Source organism: Nasonia vitripennis, chromosome 2 (genome assembly GCF_009193385.2).
Source record: "Nasonia vitripennis strain AsymCx chromosome 2, Nvit_psr_1.1, whole genome shotgun sequence".
Lineage (NCBI taxonomy): Eukaryota > Metazoa > Arthropoda > Insecta > Hymenoptera > Pteromalidae > Nasonia > Nasonia vitripennis.
The window spans coordinates 4,830,651-4,847,683 of NC_045758.1; the positions used below are offsets into that span (position 1 = coordinate 4,830,651).

A 17,033-nucleotide genomic window follows, 5' to 3' on the forward strand; every position below is an offset into this window, starting at 1 on the left:
ACGGAGCAGTAAATTCGCGAGACACGGCCTGGGGACCGATCAATCATTAACGGGACGTGCTGCTATACTACTGCTACTGCTGTGGTGTATATAGAGAAGATAGATACTCGCGCGCGGTTGTACAGGTGTGTGTGTGTGTGTGTATATACCGATATATACACACACATATATATATATATATATATATATCACACCAGGACGACAAATTAACGTCAAGACACGGGCGTATACGTCGAAGTTTCTAATGCCCGGCTCTGAACTTGTCTCGGCGAGCGCGAGCGGCTGAAACATTGATAAACACGCTGCAGCACATTCGAGAGAGCTGAAGGAGCTGTGTGTCTTGTTTTACGGACTAAATTAGTTTTCTTGTACGATGATTATTTAATAGCGAGAGTCTTCTTTCCCTCGCGCTCGCGCAGATGGATATTACTCTCATCGGTAAGCTTTTTAGGAGAGCTCGAAAAAACGACGCTGGGACAATAGATTAACAATTAATATCTGATGAAAAATAAATTTACTTAGCCATAGCATATAATAGCTAAACAAACGAAGTAGCAGCAGTTATAACAAACGTGGCCCGAGCAGCGAGCTCAGCCCGGTTGCTTTGTCAAAGCTGGCACACCGCTATATCAAGACTTTGCACGCGGATAGCGATGGTGGGAGATAAAAAAGCGCCAATGCGCCACCTATCGTAGCTAGCCGGAGACTGAGGGAGAGGGAAAGGCCAACGAATCTGGAATAACTTCTCGATCGAGCCAGTCCATCTCGCCGACGTAAATAAAATCAGCTCGCGGCAAACAAACCGCCAGCGAGAAAAATAATCAATCCCCGCCTGCTTTAATCATCGCGCGCATCTTCTATACACACGCGTGCGCGAATAACAGTCCAATAAACCACGTCGCGACGACCATACTCTCTCGTATAACAGCACGTCGAGCGCGCTATTCCAGTCCCGGAATAATCTCCTCGTAATAAAACTCGCGAATCCCGTTCCCGCGCGCTGCGCCCAACTATTATACGGCCCCGAGACTCTCGGCTCGGCGCTGTTCCTTAACGATGATAAGTTATCGCGCGTCATCAGCTCGAAATTAACTCGGGAGAGAGAGAGAGAGAGAGAGAGAGAGAAGTCGTCCTACCGACGCGGAGAATCTTTCCGAGTTTAAGAGATGGCCGGTTTCGGCCGCGCTTGCACTTTGCATATTGTTCGGACTCACGCGAGTAGAGACTCACCTACGTCTGCGGATTGGCGAGCTGGGATATGTGTGTACGTAACGGCGCACATCCACGGCCGCGCGGCTGTAGGTTCATCGACCCTAATTGCAGCGCCGACGAGCGATTGGTTAAAAGGCCATGTGATAGATGGGCAAACTCTCTTTGCAAGTGCATTACCCGCGGCCCGGTAGGTGAGGTGTGTTTGCACGCCGACGTGTGTTATGCGCATACAGCGATGTATATAGCTACTCTTTAAAACCGATGTGTGTTCGCGAAGTTGTACATTCTACTCAGTCGCTCTCATTATAACAAATCGGTACGACACACTGCGCAGCCAAAAACTAAACACTCCGTCAGCCAATCCGATCGGAGCGATATATGGAAAACGGGAGGCGAGTCGGCGCTGTTTACCCGCGAAATGAAGCACCATCGAATTTGCCCATCCCAGAGCTGGTATTAGGCAGCTCGCAATATCATCGAATAAAGCTCTCTCTCTCTCTCTCTCTCTCTCTCTCTCTCTCTCTCTCTCTCTCTCTCTCTCTCTCTCTCTCTCTCTCTCTCTCTCTCTCTCTCTCTCTCTCTCTCTCTCTCTCTCTACTCAATCGAGTGCAGCAGCGAAGCGCGACAGCGCAGCAGCCAAATCGCCGTAATAAGCTCGACCGAGCGCGATTTGAAATTCGCGCTCGTCGACCTTGAAAGCTCTCCGCCGCAGCGAGATTGAACGGAAATTGCCGGTCGTATCCATCAAGTAACGAGATCCCGACGTTATCGTATTATGTACCCGCCGCCGCCGATGATGCATCGCGCGCAAGTGCATCTCCCAAACGTTCTTTTTTCTCTCTCTCTCTCTCTTACCGCTTCGAAGATGAGCTTTCATCGAATTACTGCGCTTAACCGACGTCACATTGGGCAATGATCGTAACGGACGCACGTAAGTGCGAAATTGATCCGTCTGGAGGACGCCTCGCTACTGCTGCGATGATTTTATCGCGATTTTATTGGCCCTGATTGGCTCGATCATTGCTCCAATTTGTTCACACCTTTCACTCTCTCTTTCTCTCTCGCTGGTGTGTATATCATCGAGATCTATGACGGCGGCGCGATTTTTACGATAAAAGCGAACATTATCCCAGAGGCAGTGGGGCTAATGAAGCGAAACACTTTGCGGTACCGAGCGAGTCGAGATGTACGAGCTGCAGAGAGCGAGGTCAGTGGAGTTACCGTGTGGGACGGACAACACAAAACTCCAGAGCCAAACGAGCTCGACAACTTTAATCCCGGAAGTTGTTGGCCCGGCGTCGCGCTTTAAGTCAGTCTCTTAAGCCGAGGCTTTTGCTCCTGCAGCGGTGTAGATGCTCCCTTGCGTCACGTCCAAAAGTCATTTGTGTGCGCGCGCGCGCGTGTGTGTGTGTGTAAGCTCGCCTTTTTTTCATATCGCGTGCATTTGAATCGGCGCGAAGGGAACCCGACAATGACTCAAATGTAATGTTGCACCCGCGCACAAATGCGCGATGGTCGCTGATGCCGTTATTGTTTATAGGAAAATGCTTGCAATAGATAAGCGGGAAATATTTATCAGCGAGTATTGGCCGGAAAATCGTTAAACCAGTTCGCGCTATACTATCGACTGTATATTCGAGGCCGTAAAAACTTATCGCTCCGTGCACATGACGAACGATATTTCACGAAAGAGCAGATCGCTTTCGATGTATAGATTGACGATTCCGCCGAACACTAGTTTTCATTTTGATCTCCGTCAAACTAGAATCACTCGAGCAATTAGGTAGTACGTCGCGCCTATACAGCTTTATTGGACATCCAGTTTCGAATTTTTCAATCCGAAGTTTCGCAGACGGTGCTCCAGTTGAGATTGAAATCGAAATGATAGCAATCCGGACAAGCTTCAAAATATCCAAAAAGGACGACATCCCATACACGGTCATCTTTCCCAGCGTCGAACACCTGTCCCATCTCCCTTTAATCTCGATCATCACGGCTGAGCAGATTGAAACGGGACACCTTGTATACCGAGTCGCCGCGCGTGCGACGCTTATGTGTGTATGTGTGTGTGTGGGAAGTGGTACAGGACGTGGGTGTTCGGGTCATGGCTGCCCGCGAGCGAGCGCGTGCTTTCTCAATTGTGCGCGCGGATTGTAGGAAATATCACGAGTATAAACACGCGCGTTGTTTTTTGTATGCTCTATGTGTAATCTGCGTTATTTTCTTCGTCGTGTCTATCTATTTTCGAAGCTGGATCAATTAAATTTTCAATCAACGCGCGCACGCCCATTTGCGCGTATACACGAGCTGTATGCCACCCCCGTCTTTTTTCCCGTGTAAAAACACCGGAGCGAGACGACGCAAACCGCAGACGTATAGGCGCAGGTATAGACAGAGCCTCGGGGTTAAAAGGTAAACGGAGCGGCATAAGCGCGCGCTCGCACCCCGGAAATTACCAATCAATTAACTCGACAAATTGCGACTCGACGAGCGCCGCGAGCTACACACACACACACACACGCACGCACGTGTGTATCCGTGTTTCGTATATAGGGCTGTAGATGTTGTAGCGACGACGAAGCAGCGCCGGCGCATATTGACCGGCATCACAATGGACCGAGCCGCCAGCTATACCCTATCCCCGAAATTCCGACGCGGCAAGATGGGGCAGGACGAGTCGACTTCGCTCGCGCTGCACCTGTGCTTGCCATTCGCGTTGGTGAGACGCTTTTCGGGCTGGACTGTTAAGTTTATCTCTTTGTAACGAATGTTCGAACGATCTGTACCGAAGGACGTGTCAATATGCGCAGTGGGATGACTTTGCTTCTTCCATATTCGACGTCAATATTGAATCGAAGACTGTTTGGTTTTTGCGCTAGGTTGTGCTCGTTAGCAAAGTTTACTTCGAAGCGAGAGATTTCGCATGCACATTTCCATGCACACATAGAACTCGCCCAGTGATAAATCGCTTTCTAGCATAGTGTATCATTACTCACGCAATCAAGCGGCTCACCTAAAAATCCCAAACTTTATAACGCACTTCAAACGAATCAGCTCTACTCGCCCACAGCCTTATACATCGCCGCCATAACTAACGTCCCGTATAATCATTAACATAAAAAGTACATCTCCTACGGCGAGCATAGCGGATCGGCCTCGACTCGCGATAAAGCTCGCTGTTTACGTCTTGCTACGCGCACACAGCCGATTAAAAGTTTATTCAAACCGATGGCCGCAGCGCGCCGCGATCTATAATTAAGTCTCAAGTTCAACGCACGAGATCGCTTAGGTTTCGCCGGAAAAGGGGAATACGCGGATTTTCGTAGGCGTGACAGCTGCCGACGGAGACTTAATGGACGTGTGTATACAGCCGAGTGCAGAGAGAAAAATTCCACCGATGCTCTTTCACGTATGCATGAGGAATGAACGTGGCCGATGGAAAATTCTGTATTCTCTACATCGGCGCGTTATTTATTTACACGGATCGAATCATCGAGGATGAGACGCACAACCTTGTTACAATTACGAAAGCGCAATCGACGCGTATTACGACATTCGCCCGTGTGCATCGTGAGCGACAGTATAGCCCGAATAGATTAGCCGAGAAGCAGCAGTTTCCCCGCGCGTCGCGGTTTTTACGATTACGAGAGTTCGGCCAAGTAAGTAGACGACGGAGCGATCAAGTTTACGAGCGCATCGCGCGCGAGTTGAGAGCCGTGTGCCGCGCGGAATGCCGGCTTCTCGGCGGTGCGGTCGGACGTTAAATTTCCGGAAATCACTTGCGGGGAGAGAAGTTGCTCGCGCTGCATCTCTTCCTAACCCCCCCCCCCCCTCTGTGTGTGTGTGTGTGTGTGTGCGTGTGTACCGTGCTATGCCTCAGCCGATTTATCGTTTGTGTTAAGGGCATGCCGAACGAGGGAAATTTTGTTGCTGCTGATCGCAGCTTTCGGTCGACTTGATGGGATTGTACACCGTAGTAGTTTGCTTGTTTCGGCGATTCAGTTTCGCGATGGATGGACCGTAGTTCGGATTCTTCTTCGAGAGTTGGAATACGCGCGAGTAGATAAGGGTAGAGTCGAGTCAGACCCGAATATTCTGCGGTGCTAACTGAATTATCATTATAAGATAAGACTGGAATCCCAAACTTATCTCCCTCGTGCTCGGCATTTCTCTGGCGAAAAAACAGCCGAGTAGCTGCAGGATTCCAGCACTCTATGTCGCTTATAGGTGACGGGGACAGTCGATTTTTCGGAGCTTAGCTCGACGGCGCGTTATAAAAATTGACGCCGACTAAATTGGATGATTTCGCGGAAAGCACGGACGACGCGCCGAAGATACTCAGCCCTGACGGAAGCCCCGTCTTTTCTTCAAAACAGCGAGAAGAAGGAAAGCTTGTCGTGACTCTTCGGGGAATCGATTCCGTTGTATGCATAATGCAGCGCGCGGTAATAGAGGTGTAACGACGGAGCTTTATGCAGGTGGATTATGACCTGTGTAAAATTTTACTTCGCGATATGAGCTGCTTATATACGTGTGCGCTATAGGGCTAATTAAATGTAAAATTCGTCGTAAGCACTCGAGAGCTTTAGTTGTATATATAAAATGGCTATTAGAGCTTAATTAGTTGGAGAGAAGTTTTAAAGCCTCATTTTCATATTAATCAAATGTTTTACGGGTTTAAACTCTATCTATCTCCCTCTCCTCATGCAGATTTCTAGCGGAGATTCCGCGTCGCGAAGTAATTTAGTTCTCTCTCCCGCCCTCGCGCGCGCAAAAAGCCGAAAATTACATTCCGATGTTGACAAAACCTCGAAAATACCGCAGGAGAGCAGCATATTTCCATTACCTGTCTCTGTCTCCCGCAGCCGAAGAAACGTAATGAAGCGCGACGTCGTTAAAAATCCCCGGGACTTTCGGGAATCCGGCGAGTCGATTCCGCCGCGTGTACAAGACCAGCTCTCGTTCCGAAGTCGTCCGTACTTTCCACTATAAACTTTCCGTAATGCCTAACCGACCAACTTCGGGAATTAAACGCCTTCCCACACACCCACACACGAAGCGCTCAAAAACGTATATGCACTTAGACACTGGAGGAAAAGTCGCGCGCGCGCGCAGAGTAATTTCATATACGGAGCTGGAGAAAATAAAAGAAAAGGGGCGGAGGAAAGTCATGAGACTCGTGAAAGTTTTAGCGCCGTGGCGCAATTTTTCCGAGCGACGTTCTCCATCGCGCGCGTCATGCATAATTCGCGCTCGCGACGACGATTGTCGCGTAATTTTTCACGAGAGCGCGCCATTCTGCGCGCGACGAACGAGAGCTTGCAATTACACAGGAGAGCGATTCCTGAAATGATTATAGAATTACAGCCCCGCTCTTATTTTTTTTTCTTCCTACTCGGCTTGTGTATAATTTAAACGAAGCCGCGGCTAGCTGCAACCGCGCCGCTTTGTTCCCTCTCGGGTTTCGGTTGTTGCCACGTAGCTCTCTTTTCCAGCGGGCGAGCTTAAATAGAACGTCGGCGTGTGCTGCTGCGCACGCAAGTAATTAACCCAAATTTTTCACGGGCCGGCGCAATAATGAGCTTAAGCTAGGGCTTGACTTCGCTCCGGCTGCGTGAGGAAAAATTCGCTAAGAATTTATACTGTGGGGGAGGGGTGAAGCTTGCGTAGTTTTGTCGGTTTATCCAATTACGTGCGTTATTCTAGCGAGGCTTTTTCGCGTAACTAACAAGAGAGAAAAAGCTGCGTCCGGAGAATTCGCTCGGATCGAGGTGAATTAAATCGAGAAGTTTTTCCGTTGGGTAGCTGCAGTTTGAAAAAAGCCGGGGTTCATATGCTTGTTTGTTTTTTCTTTTTTATGAAACTGTAAGGGAAGTTCGTGGAAATATTTTTCTGGGTTATCGAATGTACCAATTTCGAGAATGGCTTTATTGCAAAAAAAAACAACAAAAATAACGTTTCCACGAAGGAGAAATATTAACTTAGAGATATATTTCATAATCATAAAATCGCGGGAACATAATCCCACGCAAGAAGCGCGTAATTCCCCTCGGCTCGCAATTTCTCGTTTACAAAATAAATAGAACGTCCGGGCGAAAATATTCCAGGAAGAAAGTTGGCCAAGTTAGAGCGCGTAATGGGAGTTTCCCTCCTCAGCTCTAACATAAAATCGGAGAAACCGCAGAGGGCCACACTGCCGTCTCGTCGCGCGGCAGCGGCTCAACTTCTCTTAGCTCTTTCGCCACACGAGGGAGAGAGAGAAGGACTCTGGTGTACGAAGCTTCATTATTTTCATTAGTTTCGCCGCTAGAGAGCTCGCGCTTAGCCGTGTTAATGCGGATTTCAGCGGGAATTCCGGAAGTTCCGCGCAGCGAGAAGAGAGAAGAGGCATAAGCCGAGAGTGCAACGAGACAGCCAATGCATCTTCGCCAAATGCCAGGCTACTCCATTAAAATGCAAAGCCTGAACGTGAAATATAATTTCGCGCCGCGCTGCATCGGGCCATTCGTCATGTATGCATATAAGTTGACTTACGCGCGCGGGAGGACGGATGCAGTGCTTTTTTCGAGGAAATTAAAACGACTCGCTTTATGTATCTGTCTCGACTCTGTTTTCGGAGATTTATTAAATAGTCCAGCGAGTGATAATATCTCTCGGTCAGGGAGATCGACGCGCGGGGGCGTTTATACGACACGCGCGAGTCATGAATTTTTATGGCTTTTTTCGCGACTAGCTGCAGCGCTGCACAATATAACGCCGGGCTTATAAAAGTTGCTATGCAAATGAAACTTCATCTCACGGAGATTTTTTTGCAAGCTCTTTGTTGCATTCTCATTCAATTTTCTGGGTATCTCGGACTGCTCGGCGAAGGATTTCGTTGGTAGATTGAAAAAAATCAACTCGTTCTTCTCTCTCCCCCGTAGCTTTTAATTCTCAAAGAATTACGCGCAGAATACATTCCGCACGTCTGGCGCATTCCGGCATCTTACTACTCGCCGTATACTCAGCCTTTATGCTCCGTAATAGAGACAAAACAAATTACTTCTATGCCCGTTTACTGCGAGTTTACAGGAGAAGCTCGCTACTGGCATCGTCTTCATTTTCAATTTACAAAACCATTAACCAATCAGTGCGCGCTGGGTCTCGTCGGCTTATATCGCCTTATCTCAGCCTGCAGTGTGCAATTTTTCCCTCGCCCCCGCCCCCCCCCCTCTCTCACGCCATTTCCGGACCAATCTCTCTGCTGGCTGCTGCCGGCGTCTTAACCTTGGAAGCGCATAGCGGCGGGGCGTATCTACGGAAGACTCGATGCGCGCGAGGAGGAGCCCCGGAGGCGACGGGACTGATTCCAAGATTACAACTTTAATTAACGGGTTAAGCCGGTTAAGCGCTGTTTGCCCGGAATTAACAGTCGGGCGTGAATCGGCCCGCGGCCAATTTTCGCCTTCTATGTGTACAGCAGCTGCGAGACGGGTTATGGTGGCAGCCCTTAGGAGAGAGACGACACCTCGCTGCGTAAGTGTTTCCGTTTCGAAGATTCTTCTCTTTTGGGGTAAAAGGATATATCCAAGCTTTCTGGCTCTCGAGCGTATATTTATCGGATGCAATATTCCTCCAGAGTAATACCATCCATCTGCGCCGAGTTGGCGGAAATTTTTTTTGAAAAATTAGACCGAGGCTGCGCACCTTTTCTCATGCAAATGTTGGCGCACGAAAAAATCTACTATCTCTCTCGGCGTGTACATCTCCGTCAGACTCTCTCTCTCTCTCTCTCCATCCCTTCACTTTTCCCTTCCTCTCCGACTTCCGCAGTAGCGACAGCTTCCGCCTCCCAATAACTAAGCAATGTCGCCTGGGAAACCGTCGGCAATTGGATTTTCGAGTATAATTTCCTCGTCGACTTTGCGCGCTCTCGCTCTTCCTGCCACTCTTTCCATCCTTCTCTCCTCTCCTCTCTTCGTTCCCGCGTACATATAGCTGCTGTAACGCCGAATAATTCGGTGAGTGCGAGCTTTTGTCATTGCGGTGGACGGACGCCAAATGCGCGTAAGTAACGAGAAAACTTTTTAGCCACTTTTTGCCGAAAGTAAGCCTGGGAATTCGGAAAAATTTTTGCGAAATTATTGAATTCAGAGTTGCTTCTTCGTCGGGAGAGCGACTGGAGTTTCCGTGACGGTTTGTAGGTCAGAGGAATCGTTCCAAATTAGCAACAGTAGAGGCGTTTTGATTAAATATTTTATCGTGTTTCAGTTCGCGAGAGCTCTTCCGATTTACGAATTAAGCAAGTTTGAAGTCGATGCATCCGAAGAGTCGAGGAACTTCACGAGCGAGTTGTACACTCTTCCCTCGGGTCGTTCACCAGAAAAAGTTTAAATTAGGTATACGTACTCTTGAATTCGGGAAAAAAATATGTATTTCAATTTTTAGAAAAAAAAAACATCCAATTTCCAAAAGCAAATTTATCCTTCATCAACAAAGCGAGGAAAAAGCTCGTTAAAATTCGCTGTTAATTTTCAATTACTCATCCTCGCGCTCTCGGCCAATAACCGAGGGCAAACACGGGGTGGGCGAAATTTCCCGATCGCGCTCGCAGTTCGGCCGAAAACTAGGCCACTCACCTCTCCCCCCCCCCCCCCCCCCATAACTGCCAAAGGTAAACGTCGCGGATTGATCGAGTTCCGCGGATACTCGCATCCTCCCGAGAGAAACATCGGAAGTAACTCTCCGCGTAGAGAGTAGCGCGAGCGATTAATTAATGAATTAATCAATCAATTATCGCGATGGGGTTTAGTCCAATTTCTAATCGAAGCCAGTGCTGATGCGCGCTGACTTCGTTCGAGGAGGGGGAGATTTGTGGAGAGCCGTCGAAGCGGAAATTCGTCGATGCATCTCGAGAGATTATTCTGCTGCAACGAATGAAACGGTTGACTTGACTTTCGACGCTACTACTGCAGGACAAGCATCGCCAGTCGGACAAGTGGATCAGACGGCTCTGCGTCGTATATTTAAATCATGCGCATGAATTATGAACTGTAAATGGGCGGCTCCGGCCCTCCCGCCTCGCATTTGAATTATTGGTTGTGCGCGTCGAGCGCACAACTATTTGTTATTCAAATTCTGCCCGCGTTGCTGGATTATAATATGTGCTCGCGAGGATGACAGTCGACGATTTTGATTACGTTGTTGCGCGTCTGTTTCACTCTTTCGAATGTTGTATTTCAGTGAGGATTATTATTTATCGATAATATGTATTTTGTAATATGACGTGGATATTCATAAATACCGCGCGTAATGTGGGTCGACAACCAGTCCGTATCACTCGCGCAATACTAATCGATGATTAACCGCCATAAATAACCACCTCTCCTATCGGCCTAAACAAATCTCCGTCAAACTATTCCCCAACGACCGCACATCAGGCGCGCGTGAGAGCCTGCGAGTCCTGACCGGCGCCAAACGAAGTTAAATCTCAAAAATGTCACTACACCCTTTCGCTCGTCCCTCGAATTCTCTCATCGTCCACCCTCCCCAACACTTTGATCTGGAATCGGCGCCTCGTGGGAGTGTCTCGTGCGGTCGCTGATCGGATTTGCACCGGATGGTCCGCTCGCCGCACTGTATGTACGTGGGCTGGGGGCACAGCACGTGTCGGCTCTTATCACTCACGGCTCTGCTGTTACATCATATAGGCTGCATCATCGTGGCAAAAGCCAGTCATTTGGGTATGTGTATACTGCGCTGACCGATGATAATCGACGACGAGGACGAGGACATCGATCCGGGCAGTTATTGCTGCTGTGTAAAGCAGAGGCGCTAATATAGGGAGCAAAGCGTTGACTTATCTTTGGTGGGGTTGCTGCTGTCGGTGGCACGTGAGTGGCACGCGCTCATTGTTTTCTTTTGGGGTGGTGCATTGATTTGTGTTTCCCCCGAGCTTCGTCAGCCCAACGATTCATGCGAAGCACTCACACCTATACTCCTGAAATACCTGATAAAAATTTTCCGCAATAAAATCCCCAATAAGCACATTAACGAAATCTGGCGCTCCTGTACCCCAGCTCCCCTGGAAGCATTTAAAAGACCTCCGGGTCTCGCCATAACTTTCGGCTTATCAACCGCGCCGCTCGTAATAAACGCTGCAGCGGCGCAATTTTCCGCGCAGAGTCGAAACAAACTGCAGCGTCTCTCTTCGCAAAAAATCGTCCGTCGCGCAGTCCCTCGGGTTTTTCGTTGCAGCAGCGGTGCAGGAGAGTCAGACAGCGGCGCAGCGCCGGAAGTTATTTAGTGCCTCTCTCGCTACAACGGCGAGAATCGATACCGCGGGGGCTACACTGCGCGACGACGAATCGATTGTCGCTGCGCGCTGCCGCACTTCAAAGTAGCTTACAGCCGCGATATATCGAAAAATCATGCAGTGCGTACAGTAGTCTGGCTTTAATTGGCGGAGAGCAGCTCGCCATAATGAGCGATAATTAATCCGCTGTTCTGCGCACGAGCGCATCTGTGTGTGTGTGTGTGTGTGTGCGGGAGTAGGCGCGGCATTGATTAGTCCCTTCTCTCTCCGTAGTGCAGAGGGAAGTAATCAGCGGTATACGCGACGCTGCCGCTTTTTTGCTCCCGCTTCGCTGCGTCTTCCTGCGCGCACGCACGAGAGTGGTGCACTCTCGCAACCCTTTTTCCGCGCGAGAGAGAAAAATTCCTGCACGGCAACGAGCAGCAGCTCTCGCTGCAGTGCGTTGTATTTCTCAACGTCGGGGCTGTTTTTCCGTCTCGCCGACGTTGACTGATGACGATATCATTTTTGAATTGAATAATTCAGGCCAATTTCTCGCCCAGAATGGAATTTCACTTTCTGCCGCGGCTACTGCCGGTATTACTGCGTGCAGCGCTTGGTAAACGCGTCACACGCGCGAGCGCAGTCGAGTTGCATAAAAGAATCGAGCAGAAATCTCTCCGGGCACGCGATTTACATATCTATGCGCCGCATTCGAGTCTCGCTCGCCGGCGTTGTTTACCTACGTGTGCTCTTTGACTCTCGGCGCTCGACGTGCCGTTGCACCGGACTTTTTTATATCCCGGCGACGCGACTCTCGAGCGAGCTGGCTATTAGGCGGTTGTTCACGTGGGCGGGTTCTACGTATAATAGCCTATGTGCATTGGCTTTCTGGATGACGGAGTGCGTTTTGAAATTTTGATGCGTCTCTTTTTTTCGTATGTACAGTTCGCAGATGGTATAATTAAACTCGATACAGTCTGGTAGTCAAGTCCGTGTGTGCTTCGAAAATTACAGGGCCGAAAGTCTAACAATGAAAACGGCGCAGCTCTAGAAAGTGGACGCGACTCGTCTGTCCCGTTTAGCGTCGATTACGCTTGACACTCGACCCTGAGCTCGTGAAAAGCAAAAATTATATATACTAGAAAAAAAAGTATAATCGCCATCGTCATTATTCCTATACACGGGCGTGTATGCGCGCGCAGTAGTAAAAGGGCGCGGACGGATCCCCATCGTCAGCCATACACATCCCTCTGCGCTACCCTCTCGCTTAGAAATTCCGCGAAGCCCGTCTGCGCCTGCGTGTCCTTCATTTTCGCGAGCCGCAATCCCTTCCGCGAACAGATCGCGTGCGCGCCGATAAATATTGCATGGGCTTCCTCCATTTGCGGATTTTCTGATTCGCGGGCTCGATCCCCCCCCCCCCCCCTTATATATTCGCGGTATCGCCTTGCGCTGCACTGCAATTTGCGCGAGTGCTCCCTGACCACTTGATCCCACCCTCCGTGTATTTTCGACGTGTTTTCTGTACACACCAGGGCTTCTTTCTTACGTGTCTTCCCTTCGCTGCGCGCGATGTTTACCCGCTGATTCTGTTTGTGCTGCTGGACGAATGCGTTGAGGGGCTTAGGGTATAAGGAGCGGGTATAACGAGGCCGTCGCGCGCACACCCCTGCGGAGGATCAAAGTCGGATTTACCCGAGGGTTGTGTTTTTGGTGGGAAGGAGCTTTTTTTCGGGGGCAAACAGAATTACTTTTTGCGACGGCATCGGTCGTTAATCACGAGATTTATTTTCCGGAGTCGAGTGCAGCGATGTAAAGCTTGTAATATTAATCGAGCCTGACGCGCGCGAAAATGATTAATTTTTCAGAGTGATTGAAGGGCTCGAGTGGAAGCTGGGCGGATCGGTGTTATGCATAAACGATGGAACCCGGCAACCCGGCGAGCGACGCTTTCGTTGTGTAGAGAATTGCAAAGTTGCGGACAATGATTTTTCCACTGGAAAAAAGGTGAAAAGAACTCAGAGATAGGCGGTGATATTTATTCGAGCGATCTTCATTGAAAATTCAGATGCGACCGGGCTTTCGAGTGAAAAAACGATGAGCGCCGAGCTCTGTCAAGCCTCGATGAACAGCCTCTGTAAAACGGTTCGCAGACTGAAAGAGCCATTACAGCAAAGTTGCGCGCCTCTCTCAAGTGTTTATCAAAACGATCGAACGGCTGCACTAGAGTCGCGCGAAAAACCATCAGCTACTGCAGTATGTATAGCATTAGTCGGAGCAGAATAAAAAAGTTGACGCGACGCCTAGGGCGCGCGGGGCCTTTAACCCTTTTAGCGCGCACTTTGATCTCCTGCGCGCGCGCACAAGTGCTATTTTACTCTCTTCGACGAGGCGCTTTGAATTTACGCGACATGGTGTATGCGTAGTAGTTCAGAGATATCGCTTTGCTAGGAACGTTTGATAGATTCGAGAGGCCGATATGTCTGTTGATAATTATATCGGAATCAAGTGCACGTAATGCGACTACGTTTATTTGATACTCTGAATAGCTTGATTATTAATTTACCAGAAGATATTGAGTAAATTTAAAAGAATGTTGTGAATTGATAGGCATGTACAAATTTACAGCGGATTTGATTTATTAACGTTGCGATGATAATTTACGCCGAATTGTGAAGCCGAATTTCGTGATTACATTATGCGTGAAATCTCATTAGCACATCAAAGTAGCGTTAAGTAGCTGCGTAATCCGATTTTGATTAAAATATTCCAGTCAATCGCGCAGACCCAACGCAAAAATCCTACAACCCTTAACGATCCTCCGAGTCCACCCTAAGCCCCATAATCAAAAAGCTCGATTATCCACCAACGAAGAAGACTCCACACACACACGGCGTCGCGTCCCATAGACTTTGATCCGAGAACCACCTCACCTCCTCGAGCACACAGCACAATGACCGCTTAGCGCGGCCTCGAAATCACATTGTTCGCGAGGAATTTCGGCCTAGAGCTCGTACGTGAGCGGTAGCCGGAGAGAACTCAAGAGCTCGTGGGAGAGAAAAAAGAAGTCTCCGGGGCAACGAGAATGATTTTCCTCGACGGCTGCAGCAGCGGCGGTACTACTCTCGAGTATTCCTTTCCTCCTCCGCGCGCGAAATTTCAAAAGGGACGAGCTCGCCAAAGGGCGGCGGCTCTTTGACAGTAGAAGAGCGTTTCTCGCTCGCACTCGCGAGATATTTTGGCTCGCTCTCGTGAAAAATCCCCAAGTTTTCGAATCGAGTCTGTTTTTTCGAATCCTTCGGTTCGCCGAAAGCGACGCGTCCGGATTCGATTTTCACGCGCTTCAAAGTCATTTTTCCGATAAACTACTCCTATTCGTATTCTTCAAAGAGCCGGGCTTTGTTGCAGCTCGAGCGAAATTTATCGCGCGCCGGAAATACTCAAAACTCGCGCGCAAATCTTTCTCGGGCGTAAAGTGCGACTCGCAGCTTTGGCCCGTGGTAAAAAGATCGATAACTCTTATCACTCTCTGGCGACCGGTGCATGCAGCTATACAGCGGAAAAACTTTTTCTCGCGACTTCGCAAGAAGAAACATTTACATTCCCCGGCGCTACTTTGTATTCCGCCGCACAGTGAATGCCGCCGCGCTGTGGCGTTAAATTTCCAGCTGCGTATGTACGGAGAGGGAATTCGGGGATTTTTTTCACTGCAAAAGGGTTGATACGTGCGATATTGTGAGAGAGAGAGAGAGAGAGAGTTGACTTACTCTGGAGCGGGGTTCCTCCAGCGCTGAGTGCCAGCGCGCGCCATCAGGCATCAACGGCCCGACCTGCAAGAAGAAATGAAAATTTCGTTATTCGTTTTATTTTCTGAGATTTAATTAAAAAATTTTGAGAAAACACTGATATTTTCTTTCATTCTCAGAAGTGGAGACTGCAATGAGCTGAGTAAAAATACAATGCTTGCGAATAACGTACATCCCACGTCTTACACCGCATTCTCCTCATTTTACTTAGAGCAAGTAGACACGCTACCATCCGTGCTCCGCGTTTCATTAGCGTTGACCGTATTTTCCTCGGCTTTTCTTTCAATAATACAGCGGTACAAAAGAGAAACCCTCGTAATTACACTCCTCCGCAATTGCCGCAACAACACACACACACACATCATACAAGCATACGTCCCTGCACTTCCAAATACAAATCCACGCACAAACAAAATCATCCAATAAAATCTTCCATCAATCCCATTTCACGTCATCAGCGCACGTCGTCGCGGCGTCAGGTCCAGGCGGAGAAAAAAGAATAAACAAACTGCGCCCCTGCGCTGCAAGTGTTTGCCGCGCGGGGAAAAGAAGAATGGACGCGAGCGCAGTCTCGTTAGGAGGCAACTCGTGCACAATGGACGGCCCGAGAGAGAGAGAGAGAGAGAGAGAGAGAGAGAGAGAGAGACGGAGAGGAAAGAGCGGCCAACGACTTCATCAGAAGACACGGCCCCGCCGGACGTTTAAATTATGTAAGTAGCCTCCGTATCGCCCGGACCTGAGTCATGTAGTACCGTTTCGCTGATGCTGCTGCTGCGAGATGCTTTTTCGCGGCGCATTATTTTATGCATGATTCCGACGTGCCATAGCTTTTTACCAAGATAGAGTAATTTAATCTCGCGCGTATCTATCCGATTTTTTTTCAGCGGGAAACGCGGACGTGTCTAGTTTGCTTATAGGCAGGAACGAATTTCTTATGTTTCTTATTCGCGCGGTGTGTGGCAATATAGCCTTGCGGGTTTATATACCGGCTATAAGTGTCTTTAGGAGCCCACGTGTTTATATTGTCAAGTTTACGCGACACTGCGTACTTATGAATAATTTCAAGTGCGGCTAGCCGCCAACACTGTCACATGCTCTCGCCTATATAACGCGGAGATCGATACGAGCTCGTGCTTTTGGTTATTGTTCATTATACGCTCTTTCTCTCGGCTGGCGTTCCGGTAAAAATATACACAAAAGACTCGAAAGCACGTTAAATTTTTCCCTCAAAGCGGACCGTTTAATTGGATCCATTTGGCTCCGAACTGGGGGTTATCGGAGTGATTTACCGTCGTTAATTTTATTTACGCTTTTCCGGCGCATTACTCTACTGCGCTCTCGGCCCCTCGCAGGCTTGTATACGCGATAATACACGTCGCCGGCCCAAAAAATCGTTAATTAACTTTTCACTTTTTCCGCGTCTGGCTCCGCATACGTATGTATATACCTATACCTACTCATCCTTCATTAACCTTCCCGTCGCACGTTATTCCCCCGGCTTCCTGCGCCGCCGTGCAGCTCTCGACGTCCGTCCGTCGTCTGGGTCCCCGTCTCAATCTCCGCTTCTCTCAGCTGTCTTGCCTGTACAGCCAACTACAGCACCTTATATACCTCTCTCCTGCTTTTTCGCGGGGCACGTCCGTCTCTGTCGTCGAGTGCGCCGGCACACTCGTATATGTATATGTATACGTATACGCGACGAGCGAAATGTCCCTTTCCTCCTGCACTTGCCGCCGTCC

General features: G+C 49.1%; 1 protein-coding gene across 4 annotated transcripts in view; it reads right to left on the reverse strand.

Annotated features, from left to right (window-relative positions):
- The window catches only part of LOC100679613 (dentin sialophosphoprotein), a 119,516-nt gene that overhangs the window by 52,576 nt on the left and 49,907 nt on the right, over positions 1 to 17,033 (reverse strand). For all 4 annotated transcript variants that reach the window (XR_512498.4, XM_003427083.5, XM_003427084.5 and 1 more), the window contains exon 3: positions 15,256 to 15,318. Coding sequence is in view for 3 of the 4 variants with exons in the window: in XM_003427083.5 (XP_003427131.2) it covers positions 15,256 to 15,299 (44 nt within the window). In the remaining variant the exon portion in view is untranslated. The remainder of the gene's footprint in view (positions 1 to 15,255; positions 15,319 to 17,033) is intronic.